Source organism: Volvox carteri, assembly GCF_000143455.1.
Source record: "Volvox carteri f. nagariensis unplaced genomic scaffold VOLCAscaffold_34, whole genome shotgun sequence".
In the NCBI taxonomy this organism is placed as follows: Eukaryota; Viridiplantae; Chlorophyta; class Chlorophyceae; order Chlamydomonadales; family Volvocaceae; genus Volvox; species Volvox carteri.
The window spans coordinates 857,929-877,608 of record NW_003307577.1 but is presented as its reverse complement, the minus strand read 5'-3'; the positions used below and the strand labels follow the sequence as shown (position 1 = coordinate 877,608).

Below are 19,680 nucleotides of genomic sequence, written 5' to 3'. Positions count from 1 at the left end.
CACACTCCTCATTTTCTTCAGGCAAGCACGCGGCACGCAAGGGGCAAGGCACGCAGGGCATGCAAAGCAAGCGAGCAGAGCACGCAACGCAGGGCAAGCCAAGCAAAAACAGGCAGGGCAAAGCAAGCAAGCAAGCAAGCAAGCAAGGCGACCCAAACAAAGACAAAAAGGCAAGCAAGCAAATAAACAAGCAAGTGGACATGCAGAGAAACCAACCAAGGCAAGCAATTAAGCAAGCAATTAAGCAAGCAATTAAGCAAGCAATTAAGCAAGCAATTAAGCAAGCAATTAAGCAAGCAGGTAGTGAAGCGAGCAGGTAGACTGTGCAAAGACCGGACTCCCACCTCCCCACCAGGGCGGACGACGAGCAGTGGGGGAAAAGACGAACCACGAGCGAGTGAAGCTGCTGCCAAGGGGTGTGGGGGAGAAGATGATGAGATACGCCCACGCCCGCACCTTCACGCACCCTAGCCCTGCCCAGCTCTGCCCTACATCACCCTACATGATCGCCTTCTCGCCAAGTCCACCTCATCCACCTCCTGTGCGCCGTAACAACCTCCGCAAAGCTCATGAAAGGGCCATTGCTTCAGCAACGTCCGGATGTACTCACAGAGGCTCGACCCCTCCTCTACCACACCATGCCCTGCCATAACCAGCACCATACATCTGGCAGAGCGTGCGGCTCATGCGGTATTAATTTTTCCCAGCCTCTATACACACGCAAAGTTTTCCTCTGACGCGTCCACCCATCCACCTGCTGTCGCCATGGCGCCGCCGCCAGGTGCAATAGTCGCCGCCGCAGCGGCGGCGGCAGCGGCGGCTGCCGCCGCCGCCGCCGCTGTCGCCGTCATGCCGTCGCCATCCGTCATTTGGCTGCTTCCGAAACTGAACCGCCGCGCTACACGCCGCCGGTATCCGTCAAAATCTTCCTCCTCCTCCTCCTCCTCCTCCGCAACTTCCTCCAGGTCAGCCTCCGCCTCCTCGCCCTCCTCAACGTGCTGATAACCGCCTTCGCCCTCGTCCTCCGTCCCCACGATCACGTCCGCGCCGTTGGACGACGCCTCTCGATGCGCCCCCACCTCATCAAAACACAACCGCCCGCCCAATGCCCCAACTGCCCCAACCGACATTTCCGAGACTGACATATCGGCGGTGGCGACGGAGCTGCGTGTACGGCGGCCGCGGCGGTACCGCCGACGCGGCGCCGACGCAGCGGCGTCGGACGCCACTGCTGCTGTCCCCAGGGGCGCAGGTGCGGGGCCCCCACAAGGTTGCGGCAGCGCCGGCAGCACGCCGTTGTACGGCACCCCCGACGAAGAAGCGCGCGGCATGGCCAACCCGCCGCCACCGTCGGCTGCTGCCGCCGCGGCTGCCACCGCCGCCGCCACATCGCCGGCAGCGATGGAGCCCGGCGGCGGGAACGTTCCATGAAAATGCCCCGCCGTCGCCGTCGCTGCTGCCATGGAAAGGTTCGGGAAGTCGAGGTTTGGTCGCGTCGCCAGGAAGAAGGATGAAGGGCCGTACGGTTGCTGCTGCGACTGTGCGCCGACGGCTGTGACGCCGCCGGCGTCAAGGGACATGCGGCTGGGGCCCAGCCGGCTCAACGGCAGCGGCGGCGGCAGCGGCAGCTGAAACCGCGGAATGCCACCCTCCCCAGCGCCATGGTCACCCAGGTCGCCAGCCCGGGGAGCTCTAAACACAGGCAGGGAACCCGGTACGGCAGCTGCTTCGCCGCCGCCACGGCGGCCACCTGCGTTGCCGCCAAGGCGGCAACCGGGCCCTGCCGCCGCCGTGGCGACGGCAGCGGCGCAGTTCTGTGCCGCCGCCAAGCGGGTCGTCGCCAGCGGCAACTCCCCCGCTGGCGCGGGCGGGGGGTCAGCGGTGAAGTAGGGGTGCGCCAGTGCCTGGCGAGCCGTGGGCCGCTCTCGAGGGCACAGGCAAGTGAGCTGCCGTAGCAGATCGAGGGCGTCTGGTGTGGCATCCGGGAAGATAGTCGCCAAGTCCTGCGTGTATGTATGTATGTATGTATGTATGTATGTATGTATGTATGTATGTATGTATGTATGTATGTATGTATGTATGTATGTATGTATGTATGCGCAGGAAAGGAGGACGGAAACATGCACAGGTTCGCCGTACAGGGCATGCGAGGGACCCCTCCCCCTTCAGGACATCCGTTCGCCAAGTGCGGAGAACGCGCCCGAGTCTCGTCTCGCGGGACGTGTCCACTGCACGTACGGAAAGGCAGTGGCGGTAAAAGACCACCAGCGCCGGGGGGATGCAAGCCGCAACGAAATTCACCGCTTACCCGCGTTCCATCCTGTCCAGCTAGCTAACCGAGTTAAGAGAAACCCACTCCCTCCCAAAACTTCCCCCCTCCCCCGCGAACATCATTTCCCCCTCCTCCGGGACAGGGCCCCCTCCTACCCGATACCTGCACATGTGGAATCCTCTCTCTCTCTCTCTCTCTCTCTCTCTCTCTTTGATTTTTGATTTTCCTCCCCCCTGCCTGTGCCTTCCCCCTGCCCCTCCTCCTCGCCTCCTTCCTCCTACCTTGGGCGCCATGGGTGTAAACTTCAGGTAGTTGGGCAGACTGGTGACCCCCGGCCACGTGGCCTCGGAGGGGGTGCCCAGCACCTCGAAGATGAGCCGCAACTGCTCCACGTCGGAATTGCCCTGGAGCCATACGGGGGGAGGGAGATGAGAGACGGAGAGACAGAGAGAGAAGGGCAGAAGCAGAGAGAGAGAGAGAGATGGAGGGTTAAGGTTATGGTGGCTTTAGAGAAAACGCGAGGTGTCGTCTGAAGAGAAAAAAGTATAGACGCCAACATTTAAAGATGCTGGTTGACCCACCTTGAACCAAACCCGCCGCAACATCATCTCCGCAAACACACAGCCCGCTGCCCAGACGTCGATACAGGTGCCGTACGTACGGCAGCCGTACAGCAGCTCAGGCGGCCGGTACCACCTCATGCCCACCTGCGTAGTGACGGGAGCCGGGGGGTGTTGACAGGACCACATGTGTGTGTATTGTTTAATTTACGTTGGTGAAACCAAGTTAGATAAAAAAATCAAATTCCCACGTAAACGCCATGTACGACAATAATTAAAAAGAATAGTCCAGCAGTAGAGCATCGAGATGGTGAAAAAATCCTCCATTAAAAATGAAGCTACTCCAGGAGTCAAAATCGTTTCTTTATGCCGCGCAACCATTAACTCATCCTCTGTTGATAAACAGATCCAGGCAGGCACACACACGCACACACATACATACATATATACATACACAAGCGCACGCACACCATCACCGCCTCCATAAGCCGCACCTGGTGGGTCATAATCGGCCTTCCGTGATCTCCGAAAGGACCGAGGAGCTTCGCACGTGAACCGGCTGCTGCTGCTGCCGCCACCTTCACCGCCGCCTGCGCCGTCGCGGCGACAGTCGCATGACCCGAGGGTCGGCAGTCGTCCCCCGCCGTCGCCGTCGCAGCGGCTCCTGTCCCTAGCCACAAGTACCCATCATCATCATCATCATCATCATCCCCATCTTCCTCCCCCGCCGCCTCCAGGGGCAAGTACCTGGCCAGTCCGAAATCTGCTAGAATCAGCTGTCCTTGATCTCCCAACAACAAGTTGTTGGGTTTCACATCTCGATGAAGAACACCCTGCAAATACGCAAGCCACAAAACGCGAAAAAACTTGAAATTTGAGCTCAAAATCCACAAAAAACCGGTCAACCGTCAACTGTCAACATCAAAATCAGCGCCCCAACCCACTGCCGAGGGAGCTCTGGTCGCCAAGAAGGCCAAGGGAGGTAAGGGAGGAGCGTGGGCGCTTCTTCCAGACGTGTGGAAATACAACAGTACGTACGGCAAAATCAACGGCCAAACACACACACATCCACACACAGCGCCCAACCGGACCCACCCACCCACACCAGCTACATTCAAAACCCTGCGCCAGTACACATACGACATGTCTCGCACTCGCTCCTGCCCACACATTACCCAAACCCCCTAATTCCGCTCGGGGGGGGCCCCACATATATAAGGCCCAACCTGCTCGTGGCAGTACGACAGGGCTTCCAGGAGTGCCTTCATGTGCGCCTTGATTACCCCAGGCGCCAACGCACCACCGTCACCACCATCACCGCCATAGCCACCGGCAACGGGGACCCGTCCAGGCACCCCGTGATGATTGCCGCCGCAGGCCGCGACGACAGCGCCTCTGTCGCCGGTGCCGCCGGGGGCGCCGGCGGCACCGGTGGAGCTGCCGTACAGGAGCAGCTCCAGATCTCCGCCTGCTGCGTAGTCAAAGACCAGTACGAGCGTATCTTTGTGTTGGAAGGTCTCCCGCAGTCGTACAATGTGCGGATGACGTAGTTCCTTGTGAGAAGGGGTAGGGGGGAAAGAAGGCCGGGGGAGGGGAAGGCAGAGGAGAAGGGAAATGAAAGACCAAACCCCAACATGTGCACGAATTCGAAAAACCCAACGGGCAAGAGGGGCAGCTCGGGGAATAGGAGGCAGCAAAGAAACCACACGAGTGCGAGTAATGAGCGTATTTCCAAAATACGTGTAAATGTATGTATGTATGTATGTATGTATGCATGTATGTATGTGCGAAGATGAAGTATGTAGGATTCTGTATATCTGTGAGGGAAGGGCACGTCCTCACACACCTGCAGAACCTTGATCTCTCGCATAGCCGCCTGCAGCACACCACCTCGGTCATCAGGTCGTTCACCACCGCCACGCTCCGAAACCGCCATAATCGCGCCTCCGCCTCCGCCGCCAGGACCCAGATCGCCACCAGCGCCTCCGCTGACGGCAGGCCTCCCTGGCGCCTCCGCCACCGATGCCGTACTCGCCTCCCCGGCATGGAACACAAAAGGTAAGCCCGCCGCCAAGCCGTTATGATGCGGCGCGGACGCCGCTGCAGCGGCGGAGTAACCGCCGTTCACACTGGCACGGCCGTACACTTCGTTGGCTGTGCCGGTTAGCGCAGCAGCTGCCGCTGTACCTGATGCCGGCGGCGCCATCCGCCTCAACTTTTTCAGCGCCACTTGTTGTCCCGTCCGTTTACATCGTGCCACATACACCGTAGCGTACGTGCCGCCCCCCAGCACCTTCCGCTTGTCTCTGTCGTAGCGCTCATTGATGTGGCCCATCTAGGGCCTGCCGTACGACAGTACGGCAGGCTTCTTTCTTAGCGGCTCAGACTTTTGGCAGGGTGGGCTCGCAGGACGCAGTCACCCGCAGTCCCTGCAGCGCCACTAACACCGGAAGCTGAAGAGGAATCCAACAGCGGCCGATGAAAAAGAGAGACGTGGTAAGGACGAGCGTGGGGCAGCGGAGACGTGATGTTTGATGCTGCCGCCGGGCGCCTTCCCGCTCTTCTAGCGGAAGCGCTGAATGCGCCTCAGATTAAAGGTGGCGCTGTCGCCTTCCGAACAAGGTCCGTCTGTGTCGGAGAAGACGAGGTGGAGGATGAGAAAGATGACGATGAGGGTGAGAGAAGGGAGAGAGGAGGAGGGCCACGGGGAGATACTATTGACGGCGCGGTGTCGCTAGATATGCGTTTGTTGGAGATGAAAACGCGGTGCTTTTCCAGGTTTGTGCCCGACGGCCGCTGAGCATAGATGTTTCGCGAACTTTCCGTCCTCTCCTTTTCTACAGATCAGAAGCCTCTGTACATTTACAATATTAAATGTTAATTCGCATGCGGCGGTAGGATTTTATCGAGTCCTTTTGTCGCGACCCGGGAAAATCCTGGCAGCTTGCTTGCAAGGGACAGTTGCGACGCCGACTAGTGATATAAACAACATGGAAAGGAAGGATATGCTTGTACCTTGGGCTTTCGTATCTACTAGGGGTGCAACAATGCCACCGTGCCGATAAGCACCAAATGGTATTTCTAGGACCCTAACAGCTTCTGCGCACTTTCAACAACCCAGGACATCAGGTTGTCAAAACAGCGTCTGCAAACCTCTGCAGCAACACACTCTGCCCGTGTGCGGCAGCTCTGCCTCAAGGAATGCCGCCACGACAAACGTGATCCACTTTCTGTAGGAAAAACGGAAACGACTTACCACTGTGCTGTCGGAAAACATCCAGAAAGTCCAGCAAACGCACCGGTCCGTGTTGACATTCCCCGCTCTTATGAAGACTATTCGGCAGACAGGCAGGAAGGTTCCTACCCACGCGACCGCAACCCCAACGAGAACACTTCTGACAGGCCTAGTTGCATGGATACGATCTACAATGCGTGCAATTACCAAGGCCAAAAGCGGCACCGTGGCGAGAGAGGCAAATTACAAAAAATCTTTCCCTTCCATGCAACTGCATGCTTGTAACGCTCATGCCCATTTCCCTTACTAGGCAGGTGTAGATAATCATGTTCGTTTGCTATGGAGCCTGTCATGCGCCGTACTCGATGTAGTCGTAAGTAAAACTTTGAGCGCCATTGACGACGTTACGATGATCGCAGATATTCAGCTCTGGAATTGTTCTTCTTCTCCAGAACCGTAGTCGCATTCGTATGGTAGTTGAGCGTGCTACACTCCCTTAATCGAGCCACGTGTTGCGTAAAATCATGCGGCAGTTAGGATTGGTATAAGGACGACCCAACTAATGGTATGCCTCGGTGGACAGCAGTTGAATATGGGTTGCCCTGCTACTATGGAAAGGCAGATATGCCAGGATGTTGGTACGAATGAATGCCAACGTGTGCACCCAAACATAAATCACGAATCAGCGAACTGGAGCCTGGCCTTATATACCAAATGGTGGATCTGTGGCATTTTTGTCTGATAGCCTCCTCAGCAATAGTGAGATTTCCAACATATACAAGAAGCCGTGTATGAGGCCTGGGACCGGATAAATCCTCCATCAAGGGAAATAGCGGGAAATTGCAAGATTGACTGCAAGTTCGTGACGGCTTGAATGCACACACACCTGCTACATGCCCTTACGTAATCCTGCTGCCGGTACGCGGTCCACGCACACGCAGCTTGAGGCTGTCGGAGCGCGGTCCACGCACACAGAGCTTGACCTGCGCTGCACCCTGGTGTGCGCCATAGGGGTTTAAGATATAAGCACAACGCCGCATGCTAAATCTGCATTCCCAGGCTGCTTCTTACAGCATTCATATTCAAAAAAACTGCAATGAAATCTGCCGGGCAATGCATACTGACTCAATCATAAAGCGCATGTCGCTAACTATCGATTCGATTACATTATGTACACAGTCATGAGCTCTTAAGACGTTGGGACCAGCATTCGTTGCTTCCAAGACCATGTTTCCATGACCACGATTTTGTGCAGATCTACATGAACGGACTTGAACAGGGGCATGGGGCCCATGGGTATTTTTAGGGGGGCCGGCTGCAGAAGATAGTTCAAACAAAAGCCGTAGTGCTGATGAAAAGAACCAGAAGTACATAATGACGTCACAACCACAGGATTCATGCTCTTTATACGTTCCTATTATGGCCCGCAGCTAGCGTGCACTGGAGCGCATTGGAAATTGCTCAGGTGTGTGTTCCGTTGTTACAGTGGATACCTCAAGTGGATAACTTCATCCAAGCAAATTGCGCGGCTACCTTTCACTGAACAACAAACCGGACATTGTTGACAAACTACGTTTTTTCGCTGTTAGGCGTAAATGTTTTTACCAACATATGCACCTTTCAGCTGTCTTTTAAAAGACCGTACACGACACACGACGGGCAACAAAAATCAGTCATGTTAGCGCGACCCTGCTCCTAGATGACTTCGTCTCTACATCAGTAGAATGTGAATCTGCGATGCTCGTTCCGATCTAGCCGTTAATCCTAGCTTCGCATGCTGCTGCATTCCTACAAACGTCTTATAACACCCCACGCTAAGCTGTCGAAATTGCTGGATTAAGTTGGTTCAATGGCTAGCTACGTGTGTGCATCATTGCATTGTTCGAATGCTCTGGTCCAAGCGGTGTCGAAAACCGTGTAGGCGGTGCGAACTACGCCAAAACTGAGGGCTTGGTGTTCCAGGGAGAATGATCATCTACGCAACAACACAAGCTGTTGGACGAGCTAAATTCACCTTCGGAGCTTAACTTGTACGATTGCCTACGTATTTTTGCTGGCCCAAGGGATTTGGCTTGTCTTGACCACAACCTTACACAAAACGCTTTCTCCTTTTACGTTGAGACGCAGACTTCCCTTGACAATGACCTTGGGCAAAGAAAGTGTGGTCGTCATCTCCTGAACTCTAACGTCGCATCTGCATGTACATTTTGATGCCATTGTATCAGCAAATTGCTGGATTGCGTTCATGTTCGCATTCGGGGAGTCCGGTACCTGTGGGCCATTCATAAGCACCCGTCCTGTCCAGTATTAGATGTCGGAGTCAGCTTCACAGCATAGTGGCGATGCATCAGAGACCTCGTCTCAGGCAGCTGACAGGGCTATCCTAAAGCGCAGGTACTTGTGGGCGTGGCCTTCTTTTGGATAGGTCCGTACGTTTATAGTGGATGGTCGCGCCTTAGGGTTCGTATGTGTGAACATGTCACATCGACTTCTTGAGCATTTGATGGCGGCTTGGGAACAGGGCTCGGTTGGGTTAGGAACCTCTTGGCTATCGACGTCTGTTTCATCGTGCCAACGGGATAGTTATGAATAATTTTCAGTTGACCGTATCAACAATGGCTTTAGGGGTGCATAAAGACGGGATTGTTTTCATGGAGCTGTTGACGTTACCCCCTGTTTCTGGGCCTGGCTGTGAAAAACATTTCTCGAGTCCTGCAGGAACCGCAATCGCGATGAAGTTGATGGAGAAGAGGATGATCTTCTTGAGCAAAGGAAGTCGCTGCAAGAAGGCGTCTTTGCAGCGATGTGAGGAATGCCATGTTCACGTGCCCATAAAGATGGGTTCATGGGGCTTCGGTTAAATAATATGTCCTAGCAGCCGTGCAAGAGGTAGTTATGTAAAAAGTTGCTGATTCCAGTTCTGGGAGGCCTCGGGAAAGCCTTGAAAAGTCTGTTACCTAGTCGAAGACTCCGGTTGGAGAGAGCTACGCGAGTCTATTACGCCATAGGAGGGGACATGAATAGTTATCAAAATTAGAGGGAAGGCGCTTAGGATGTACCGGAAAAAATGGTGTTCTTATCTGGCGCAACCCCGTTGCAGGTACATGCTGTCACGCGGCAAGTCCACAGACAGCTGGAGATTTGCGACAGCCAAGATTGTGCTCGAAGCCCTGATTCCCTTTCTCATTATTTTCAACCCCACCAACGGATGGGACATCAACACCTCAAACCCAGTCTGGCAGGTGGTTCGATGGACGCTCCCGCGCTCGCCAGTGGCTCGGATCTGGGTAAGCTGCAAACACTCTTTACTCCCATACCCAGGAAATATTTTATCATAATAAATTTGTCTTGAGACGAAGGGATGGAGGTCGGATAACCATCTCCGAAAACGGGGTTTGACTGGCCCGGGCTCTCCAAATTCCGAAGAGACACAGCCCAGCCTAACTCAATAAGTGCCATGGCGCTGAAACCCACATCCACTCATTAGATGTCTGTGGGTTTGAACATGGCGCAGCGCGCTTGGGGGGCTGGTGCCGAGCAACGCCGGAGGTAGGGTTGTCCTCACGTCCTGGCGGCAGCGGCTTGAGTTGTAAGCGGAAGGCAAAGTGTGGCTCCCAAGTTGGCGCTGCTGCAGGCACTATACGAGGAGCAGCAGCAGCAGTATCACTAGCAGCAACGTACCTGCAGGAAGCGCGGCAGCAGAAAGCGCGCCTGCAGGCGCCGGCTATGCTGCAGCAGCAGCACGTTCAGCAGGATCAGGAGCATGTGCTGCCGCAGGTGTTGAATAGTAAAGCTACATTCCGCCGCTGCTGTACCAGCTGGGAAGGGGGAGCTGCATGGCCATGTAATATGCAGCTCACGCAACCGTGCTATACAGGGCTTTGTAACATTGCTGGACTTTGGACTCCAGCAGCTGTCCTGGAGAGCTGACCCGACCCTAGGTTATAGATTTATACAAATGCAAAGATAATTATTGTGTATCTATATACGATATACAACTTGTATATCTATACATGTATGTAGGGAGGGAAAGAGATTAGGAGGCTTACAGATTGTTTAATTAGGCGGTTTCCTAAACCTGCCCTGACTGTGCGTCTATCTGTGCCTAGATAGAGCATGGGTACAAACGCGCGCTTCTCGCTGCGGTGTGTAGGATCGCTGTGTGGCTGCAGGGTAGGGGGATTTAGGGGGCCGGATGGAGGTTGGCCAAAATGGCCGGGGACGACGAAGCTCCTCCTGCAGTTGGAACGGAAGCTGAAGGCAGGCTGCTGACGGTCAAAAAGCTAGATCCACGCCGCATGCCCCTTCGCTAGTTTTTGTAACAATTACCGTCGCCTTCTCCTCATGATTACTTGACTGTCTTCTTCTTCTTCTTCTTCTCGGCTGCCTGTGGATATCGTACCGCATCACGCCGTGGGTGGAATGCGGCTCATGTAATGCCGAAATTCTGGCGTTCCAGGGCCAATACCTCCCCCCCCCCCCACACACACACACGCGCGCGCGCGCAAACACACCTGCATATGTTTTGCCCCCTACTTGCTCGTTTTCCTCTACCATGCAGGGGTACAATGTCTACATCCGTGTCTTTTACGCCATCGTGGGGATGGTGTACACCGCAGTAGGTTGCATTGCGCTGCTCACGTATGCGATGCGCAAGCAGGTAGGTGCCGATGGGGGGGAGTGGTAGTGGGTCGGGTGTTGGTAAGGACAGAGGTACCCGGCAGACCCGGCGCGTGGGGGTCCAGGAGGCGGTTCGGGCCGGGTGTGAGATGGAGCAGGGGAGGAAAAGGCAAGTGGACAATCCGAGTGCGGATCCAAATGTGAGGTATGGATTTGGAATGGAGGGCCGCAACCCCCCTGGAGTTGAAAGAGAAGATGGATGGCGCCACCACCGGGTTGCAGCTCTCTGGGGGGAGAGCTCTGGTGGGGCAGGGACGGAGAGGAGCGGGACCTAAGCAGCCAGCGGGGCGACGGGGCAGGGTGGGTAGAGTCGCCAGCTTACCTTCTCCAGGGAGGAGGCCAGTCGGAATGAGGGACACCGAAGAGGGGGAGTTGGAACGGCCCGTCAGTTGCCGGGTGCAGTGCACCGCCCTGCTCCCTGAATTTCATGCACTGCATTTTCACTGTCTTTTATGCACTGCGCTGTACTGCATTGCCCTTGGATTTAGGGGCCGTGAACGGACGTCCGCAAAGTAGGCTCTGTCCTGCATCCTTTTTTGTTGCTGTTGTTCTCGCCTGTGTGTTATGGGGGGTCCGTGTTATGGCAACATACGCATCACAGCACTACAGCATGTCGGGAAATGTGCCTGCGAACGGGATGGTGTGCAAAGGAGAGGGTTACTGTCCGAAGCTCAGTTACCCCGGGGCTACCACACCACCATCACTCTTCTCCTTGCCCCGGCCCTCTGGCCACACCTTGCAGGAGCATTCTCGTACACTGATGCGCTTCGCAAGGGTTTTACAGCTGGTGACGGAGGTGGTCTTCACGCTGGCTTACATGTCTGTGTGAGTGAGGGCTGTGAGGGCGGATGAGGAGTGGGGATGCACACGCGGCCAGGAGGGAAATTTGGGGTCAGGGTCTGAGTTGCCCGGGGGGAGAGCGGGGCATGATATTCCGCGGGGAGTTGGGTGGCGGCAGGGGGGTTTGCGGGAGGGGAGGAGGGAGGGTGTCTGAAGGAGGAGGTGTGCGACAATACGACAGGCGGCATAGCAGTGTGGAAGTTCCAATTGCGGCTGAGCACGAGATATGGAAAAATACACGCACACATTACATACATAAGTGCACGGACAGACAGACAGACAGACAGACAGACAGATAGTCAGGCAAGCAGACAGACATGAAAGAAAAGACAGGCGGACATGCCGTGTCCGTACCTTCACTGTGTATCGGTCGTACCAATGATGAGCCGGCCGCATCGTGCCGCTTTCCTTGCAGGCTCCGTAATTGGGATATCAATATGAGTGAGCACCTGCAGAGGGGGTTAATTAGCGACAGGGAGGGAAGGACCTGGAGAAGCAGTAGGTGCAGAACACGGCATGAACCGTGCGGCTGGAACCTCGCACTCATGCCCCAAACATGCCCCAAACATGCATCCGGTGCTCGGCTCCACAGAGTCGAGGGGTGAACTATACGCCCTCACCTTATCACCACGCCGCATTGCTCTGTACCTGTACCCTAAGTTCCCTAACCAGAAACTTTAATGTAATATGGAAAGCGACTAAGTGTAAATTTAAGTGCCTTTGCATGTGTGCGTGTTTGTGTGTATGTGTTTGTGTGTGTGTTTTGTGTGCACGTATCATGTCTGATGTTGCGTGCAGGTTCGACTACATGCTCTTTCTTTTCAAATGCGAATTCTCGTCCCATGGCGCACATCCGCATGCGTACTTCAAACACGTGGGTAAGTACGACGGATATCAGCCGTACGCCCCCGTGCGGTTGACGGTCAGAGGTTGGCGGTTAGCTGTGCCTTCCCAATTAGACACAGCTCCTGATTTTGAGGGTGGTTGGGTGACTGACTGACACACACCACTCGCTGCTGAGGAGGAGACCTCCAGGACTGTTGGATCCACTCCCTGTTTGGATGTCGGCGGTTGCTTCCTTTTTTTAGATTTTTTCTTTGGCAGTTGCTTTTAGAGTTAGATACGCTCGCTTTCCCTTCTTCTGGGAACTGTATGATAGCCTGAGATGCGTGCCGTACGGTCGTTTGGCGGTGTGCCCATCATGACTGCTAACTCAGGGTTTCACCAGCACTGTAGCTGTTGTTCCTGCTGCTAATGACGATGGTGACGATGATGGTGATGGTGATGGTGTTCATACCGATGCGACCAGTGTTGGGACTCTTGCTACATTCCTTACGCCATATCGAGCAACGCCCCTCACATGCAAAGACCGCGATAGCTAGTCATCAGCAACCCTTCTTCGCTCTGTCCCGGCCGCCCCGTTGCTGTTGACGCTGCTGTTCCCCTCCCCTTCCTCCTCCTCCGCCTCTTCCTCGTCCTTCCTCATCCCCCGGCCCCCCAAACACGCCGACAGAATGTTCCGAGACCCCCCATTTGATCCACATGACGGTGGCCGGTGTGACTGCGGTGGTCTTCTTTTGCAGCACGGGGCTCATGGTGGGTGAGGGGCGATGTGTGTGTGTGTGTGTGTTGCGGGGGAGGGGCAGGGGGAGGGGGAGGGGGAGGGGCAGGTGGAGGATCAGGTCCCCAAAAACCGTTTGGCTGTTCTCTGGTTCGTTCTCGAAATTTGTACAACTCCCTGTTCCACTAATACCCTGATAACAGGTCATACTTTTAAATATGGCTATAGCAGTGGTCTTGATTTTCGTTTTCAAACGTCATGACGGCTTATACGGGTGTTGCACCTTGCATATCCGTTTGCCCCTTTCGAATGTGATCATCTCTCTCCTCCCGCCCGCACCCCTCCTTGGTGGCTGGCTGCAATAATCCCCTGGTGGCGGCAGCTGGTGGCGGGTTGCGATCTGAGCCCGGTGGGCCGAGGGGTGATGGCCTCACCCGCCGCCGTCACTCGGCTGAAGGTGCTGATGCTCAAGGTATGGGAGGAAAGGGGGAAAAGAGTGAGAGGGGGTGGGGGAAGGGGGAAGGAGAGAAAAAGAGTGGGAGAAAGAGTGAGAGAAAGAGAGAGAAAAAAAGAGTAGGAGGGAAAAAGGATGGGTTAGGCGAGGGGCTGTAGCCCAGAGGAGCATAGGGAAAGAAGGGGAGGGCACCCCTCCTATGCCGTCTGTTGTTTTCCTTAGGAGGATTGTGGGATGTGGGATTGGTCCGTGATGTGTGACCCGCCCGCTCAACACGTCCCTCCTCTACTGGAATCCCCTCTACGTCAAAGGCTCTCTACGTCATCGTCATTAATACCATGGCCTCCGTACCCAAGCCCCAAGCGGTGGCGGTGCTGGCAGCTGCTGCGGCAATCACCTTCTTCAATTTCACACGGGTGGGCGGGAGTCCGGGGGGGAGGGGATGGGAGGGTTAGGGAAAGGTTGAGGATCCCGCGCCACTTCAACCGCTCCAGTACTGCTTCCGAAACCAGGCATTTCGCGCGTATAACTGCGATCCTGGGAAGTATATAAATTGGTTTTGCTTGTTTTAGCTTCGCACGCTATAGGAAATTTATATGTCACCATCCAAACTTTGACTATCTCTTACCCCTCTCCCCTTTTCCCCTCCCCCCAAATTTCCCACACAACGGCGCCCCACGCATCGTCACCACATCGCCGCCGCCACCAGCTGCCCTTCCTGCGCACCTACATCAACTACTTTTGGGTGGGTGGCTGGACAGCGGTGTCGTACACATGCGGCGTGTACTGCTATTTCATGTTCCATAAGGACCGGCGGACGCAACACGTGCAGCATGAGATGGTCAAGGTGGGCCGAAAAGGGCACACATGCCCGGACGGAAAAAGGAGAGGAAGTATGTATGTATGTATGTATGTATGTATGTATATGTTTGTTTGTTTGTATATACGCGTTTGTGTTTTTTCCTTAACATGTCTGACAGGGCCTTTCTGGCACATGTTGGGCCCACCATATCAACCCCCCCCACCACACACACACAAATAACCAAATACACACAATCACAACCCCACTTCCCATCCTCTCCATATCCACCTTCCTCTCCTCATCTCACCCCCTGCCCCTCCACGTCAGCTCGTCCTGTACGGCGTCTTTCCGGCAGCCGCCGCCGGCACGGCTGCGACGGTGTTGTGGCTACGTTACTGCATGTACCCCACCAGGAAGTTCGTCAATTTGGAGCCCCTGGTGAAGCTGAAGAAGGTTCACCAGTTTGCATCTCCAGGTGAGATGGGACCTGACGAGATATGTGATATGTGATACGAGAGATGCTTCTCTTATGAGATATGCTACTTGGAGGCGTTTGAGCTGTGTTACGAGCTGGGTTCCAACACCTTTTCCTCTTCCAGCCGTTGTACATGTTTTTCCGTTCCTCCTTCCTTTGAAGCTTTGGGACACCGGCTTACATGTCGGCACTTGTATTGGATCCGGTATTCTCACCTTATCCTTGCAAGCGTAGAAAAGTATACACCGAACATTTCCCGATTCACCCCGATTCGGACTCCCTACAGCAGCAGCTCTTCTCGCAACTCTCTGGACGCCAGTCGGCTGATGTTGTTCTTCTTGGCTTTGCTGCCATTATCATCATACAATGCAGTATCCCTCCCGCTCCCCGGCCCTTTCCTTCCCTCTATGCACGAGTGGCTACGAGAATCCCCCCTTCCCTAAACCCCCCGCCCCCCACACACGCGTCGCGCCGTTAATACTATAATAATGCTATAATACAATAATAATAATAATAATAATAATAATAGTAATAATAATAGTAATAGTAATGCAACAAAAATAAAGTTTATGCAAAACAACAATACCTTTTTAGATAAAATGCAGTTTTGCGGGTTGTTTGCAAGTAGACACAAACACACACCTATCTCCCCTTTCCCCCCACAAACACATACGTTATTTCCACCCCCCGGGGGAACAGAGGATGTGGAGGTGGTTGCTCGCAGCATGAGGCGGTTCGACATTGACGGGATCGTTCTGGAGGAAACGGCCCTGGTCGGGGAGACCATTATAAAGGTATGTATGTATGTATGTATGTATGTATGTATGTATGTATGTATGTATGTATGTATGTATGTATGTGTAATGATTGGGCTGCGAGGTTTTGTTTCTGGAAGGGTTGTGTATGTGTATGCGTGTCGGACTTGATATAAGGGGCTGGGGCCAGGTATAAGGTATGCGAACGAAGTGGTGATGAGTGCGAGTGACTTGCAGGGCGACGTGGCATGGCCCAACGGAAATGGCCTCCGGTCGAGGACGACGGGGAGGGGGGAGGGAGGGACGGTCGAGGAGGACGAGGAAGGGGGGGACGAGGAAGGGGGAGGAATGAACAAATACTTTGCCATTTTTGTTTCCATGCGGACGTCTCCATGTGTTTGTGTGCGTATGTATGTGTATGGGGTGATAACGTAGGCCCCGTACTTCCACACGACTTCAACTCCTATCCAAAGAGATCATCCCCACGTCTTATCGTTCCGTACACCTCAAGCCCTCTTAACCCGTTAACCCCGGGGGCCGCCGGGTTCCCCCCGTATCCCCCGTCGCCAACCCCACATTACCCGTTTTTTTCGCTCCCTGTCCCGCTTACCCTTCTTCACCCCCTCCCATTTTCCCCTCGTCTTTTTTAGTGCGGCATGGCTGTGTTTCCCGGCCACGTGGGCCTCCTGATTCTGTACGCCAACTTCCTGATGGAGGTCAAGAGGGACGGACCCGCGGCCCGGACACAGCTGCAGCTGGCGCTCAAAGCGGGGCCAAGGTGAGGCCGTTGGCAGGGGGGTGGGAGTGGGGGTGAGGGTATAGGGGAGGGAGGGGGTTGATTGAAGGGGGCAGGCTGCCGGGGGGTGAGGAAAGAGGACGACATCTTTCTCCCCCCTCTTTTCGGCCTTAATCTCCCTCTCCTCTCCCCCTCTTTCCCTACACCCCTCCTCCCCGCCCGGCCCCCCTCTCGGCCCCCCCTCAGCCTGGTTCAGCGCTACCAGATCTTCAGCACCATCGAGAACAGCAAGCGGCTCAAGGACGGTCAGGAGGGGCAGCTGGACCTGCAGAGCTACGTGGAGTTCAAGAGGAACTACAGGCAAGGAGGAGAGGAGGAAAGGAGGGGGGAGAAGGGGGAAGGGGAGGGAAGGGAGGGAAGGGAGGGAAGGGGAGGGAAGGGGAGGGAAGGGGAGGGAAGGGGAGGGAAGGGGAGGGAAGGGGAGGGAAGGGGAGGGAAGGGGAGGGAAGGGGAGGGAAGGGATCAGGGGGGAAAATGTTAGAGAGAGTGGGAGATGTGGGTGTGTATGTGAGCATGCGAACTGTTCAGGTTATCGGAGGGGGGCAAGGCCGCCACCGCAAACACATCCTCTCACACCAGCTTAGTCCCCACACAGTCCCGCCTCTTTCCCGCCTCTTTCCTACCCGCCTCTCACCCTAATCCCCGCCCACCACACAGCCGCACACCCGCCCGGGCTCGACTCTTTCCCCCCCCATTGCTGTGTTTTCTCCTTGACTTGGCAAGCAATTCCTCCCTCCTCCCCTTTCCCAGTGGTTCGTCTTACCTCCCCTTCCCCCTCCCCCTTATTTACATGAAGGGCTGTGATCCGCATGCACAAGGCCGCACTGACACGTCAGCGCGAGTTCTGGCAGCTGCTGCAACGCAGCTCCGTACGGGTGTCGGCCATTGAGGCGCATGTACGGGAGATGGACGAGACAGCGGATACGGCACACCAAGTGTATAAGAGGTGGGTAGGGTTGTCTGGGGCTGGGCTGGGTGAGTGATGTGTGGGTGTGTAGCGCTGAGAAGAACGACATGTAGGGTAGATGAGGTGGGTGAGCGTGTGCTACCGACCTCTCCACCCCGGCAGGCACGCACACGCGTACACATGTACCATACACACATACGTTTCTACGCGTACACGTGTGTCGCTGTTACGGCAGTACGGCAGCCGGCTCCGGTGGTCTCTGATTCTTGTTCCATACCTTGGGACATTTCACTGTGATGGAGCCTTCCCTGTGTTTTGCCCCGTGTGAGTGTCTATGTGTGTCTGTGTCTCTGTGTGTCTGTATGTGTGTGTGTCTGTGTCTCTGTGTGTGTTTTGTTGGTTCCTTTAATGTGAGTGCCCCCGTTCTGGTCACCAAGGATTTCCCCCCTCCCTTCTCCCTCCCCCCTTCCCCCCCTCTCACACCCGTCCCCACCCCCCACCCCTTCAGGGTTCTCGAGCGCTACCCGCACAACGGCAAGCTGCTCCGCTGTTACGGCAAGTTCCTGGAAGACGTACGGAATGACCCGGTGGCGGCGGCTCGGGTTTACACGGAGGCGGCGCGGAACGGAGGCGGCGATGGGTTGCTTTCCCTGGATCTGCAGGTAGCTTGGGGGGAGGGGGTGGGTAATCGGGTAAAAAGGGGGGAATGGGGCAAGTAAACCTACAACCCGCCTATCCCCGCTTCCTCCCTCCTCGCCCTCCTGCGGCCCCATACACACACGATATATATACATACATACACATACTGCCATACCAGCACCTCCTCCCCTCCCCCTCATCTGTCCCCCTCACAAACCCAGATTACCGGCAGCGACAAGCCCGAGTTCCTAGCTTCCATGGACCTCCACGACGATGCGTGTATCGTTATCAATGCCGAGGGGAAGATACTCATGGTCAATGCGGTAAGAGGGGAGGTTTAAGGGGGGAGGGGAGGGGGCCAGGGGTTGGGCTGGGGGTTGTGGATGGCGGGAAAAGGTGTGTGTGTGGGATGTGGTATGTGTATGAGACGTGTATGAGTCAGGCAGGCACGCACGGGGGGCAACAGCAGCCAGACTAAATAACGTCACAACGGGGCCCAGAAGAGGCTTATGCGTGTGTGTGTATACGTGTGGGTTGTTCCGCGGCCCCCTCCGCCCCCCCGCGGCCGCTTTTCCCTCCTCCGCCCCCCCCCCAAACACATACACGCACATCCTCCCCCCGTGCGACTCCTAATTCGTCACATTTCCCGGCCCCCGGCCCGGCGCTTCTACTTCACCTCACGTGGTCGTTCCAATACGGCTTTCCTCCCCTTCGTCCTTGCCCTAGTTCCACACCGTAGGCGCTCTCACCTCCCACACGCCCTTCGCACGCTTCCCTCCTTCTTGTTCCCTTCCGTTTTCCTTCGTCAATCGTCTGTGCTCCGTCGTACCCCCTTTTTCCTTCCCTCCCTTCCCTCCCCCCTCCCCCCTCACGTACTCGTGGCGAGCTGTAGTGCGTTACACCGCTCCTGGGTTACCCAAAGACCGAATTGGAGGTACGGCAGGGCGGCGTGTGTGTATTTGTAAGGGGGTTAGGGGGGTGCGGTTGGGTGAGTGATCAGCGGGTGCATGGTGAGATGTGTTTGGAAATGCCCAAACTGGGTGGCTATCCCCCCACCCCGCATAAGGCCCAGGACGTCCTATCACGCATGTATGCAGGCAGCGCACACGCAACCCTTACGTCTCTCGGACCAGTTCGGGTAAAAAGGCAAGGATACAGATATGCGGCATCTGCCTTACAATCTTCAATGTAAAATAATCCAGCAACCTGTACGACTGGCTGTGACTGGAATTCCTGCCACTTCACACTACCTACTTGCTTGGTCAAAAGTGTGTACCATCCTCACCGGCTGTCCGGTCAACGTCTATTAACACACACACATACACACACATGCTCACCCTGACCTCCGCTCCCCCCCCCTCCCCCTCCATTCCTCCCACCACTTCCCGCCTCCTTGACTTTTTGCATTTTGCATAAGTTCCACCCCTCCCCTCCCCCTTCCTTCCGCCCTTTTCCCCCTTTTCCCCCTTTTCCCCCCCTCTCTTCACTCGTTCGTGGTTCGTCTTTCCCCCCCTCTCTTCTTTCCCCCGTCTTTCCCAGGGTGCCAACGTTTCCATAATCATGCCGCAGCCCTTCTCAGGCCGCCACCCCAGCTACCTCAGCCGATATGTGCAGGTGAGTGTGTGCGTGTGTGCGTGTGTGTACGGACGAGGCACGTTAACGGACGAGGTGGCAGCCGGTGGGTTGTGGCTGTGGTGGTGTGTG

At 55.7% G+C, this 19,680-nt stretch overlaps 3 protein-coding genes across 3 annotated transcripts in view; 1 reads left to right on the top strand and 2 right to left on the bottom strand.

Moving 5' to 3' along the window:
* Window positions 1–1,844: 1,844 nt before the first annotated feature.
* VOLCADRAFT_31465 (uncharacterized protein) lies at window positions 1,845–5,134 on the bottom strand (the record flags this gene model as incomplete). Its single annotated transcript, XM_002953097.1, has 8 exons — window positions 1,845–2,003; window positions 2,554–2,676; window positions 2,854–2,968; window positions 3,517–3,665; window positions 4,059–4,106; window positions 4,221–4,385; window positions 4,679–4,722; window positions 5,020–5,134. Coding segments are annotated over 8 exons (918 nt in total), but the record flags the coding sequence as incomplete, so codon positions are not given.
* A 3,084-nt stretch (window positions 5,135–8,218) lies between these two features.
* On the bottom strand, window positions 8,219–9,832 carry VOLCADRAFT_105829 (uncharacterized protein; the record flags this gene model as incomplete). Its single annotated transcript, XM_002953096.1, has 3 exons — window positions 8,219–8,846; window positions 9,633–9,704; window positions 9,749–9,832. The coding sequence occupies 3 exons, from the start codon at window positions 9,830–9,832 to the stop codon at window positions 8,664–8,666; spliced, it is 339 nt and encodes a 112-aa protein (XP_002953142.1). The 3' UTR covers window positions 8,219–8,663.
* A 351-nt stretch (window positions 9,833–10,183) lies between these two features.
* Window positions 10,184–19,680, top strand: part of VOLCADRAFT_93917 (uncharacterized protein) — a gene marked incomplete at both ends in the record, with an annotated part of 31,232 nt that continues 21,735 nt past the window's right edge. Inside the window, 17 exons of the mRNA XM_002953169.1 lie at window positions 10,184–10,240; window positions 10,629–10,727; window positions 11,490–11,572; window positions 12,386–12,465; window positions 13,101–13,183; window positions 13,531–13,620; window positions 13,914–14,018; window positions 14,312–14,449; window positions 14,732–14,879; window positions 15,579–15,673; window positions 16,285–16,412; window positions 16,617–16,712; window positions 17,227–17,376; window positions 17,846–17,999; window positions 18,198–18,299; window positions 18,869–18,910; window positions 19,516–19,590. Coding sequence (XP_002953215.1) covers window positions 10,184–10,240; window positions 10,629–10,727; window positions 11,490–11,572; window positions 12,386–12,465; window positions 13,101–13,183; window positions 13,531–13,620; window positions 13,914–14,018; window positions 14,312–14,449; window positions 14,732–14,879; window positions 15,579–15,673; window positions 16,285–16,412; window positions 16,617–16,712; window positions 17,227–17,376; window positions 17,846–17,999; window positions 18,198–18,299; window positions 18,869–18,910; window positions 19,516–19,590 — 1,725 coding nt within the window. The remainder of the gene's footprint in view (window positions 10,241–10,628; window positions 10,728–11,489; window positions 11,573–12,385; window positions 12,466–13,100; window positions 13,184–13,530; window positions 13,621–13,913; window positions 14,019–14,311; window positions 14,450–14,731; window positions 14,880–15,578; window positions 15,674–16,284; window positions 16,413–16,616; window positions 16,713–17,226; window positions 17,377–17,845; window positions 18,000–18,197; window positions 18,300–18,868; window positions 18,911–19,515; window positions 19,591–19,680) is intronic.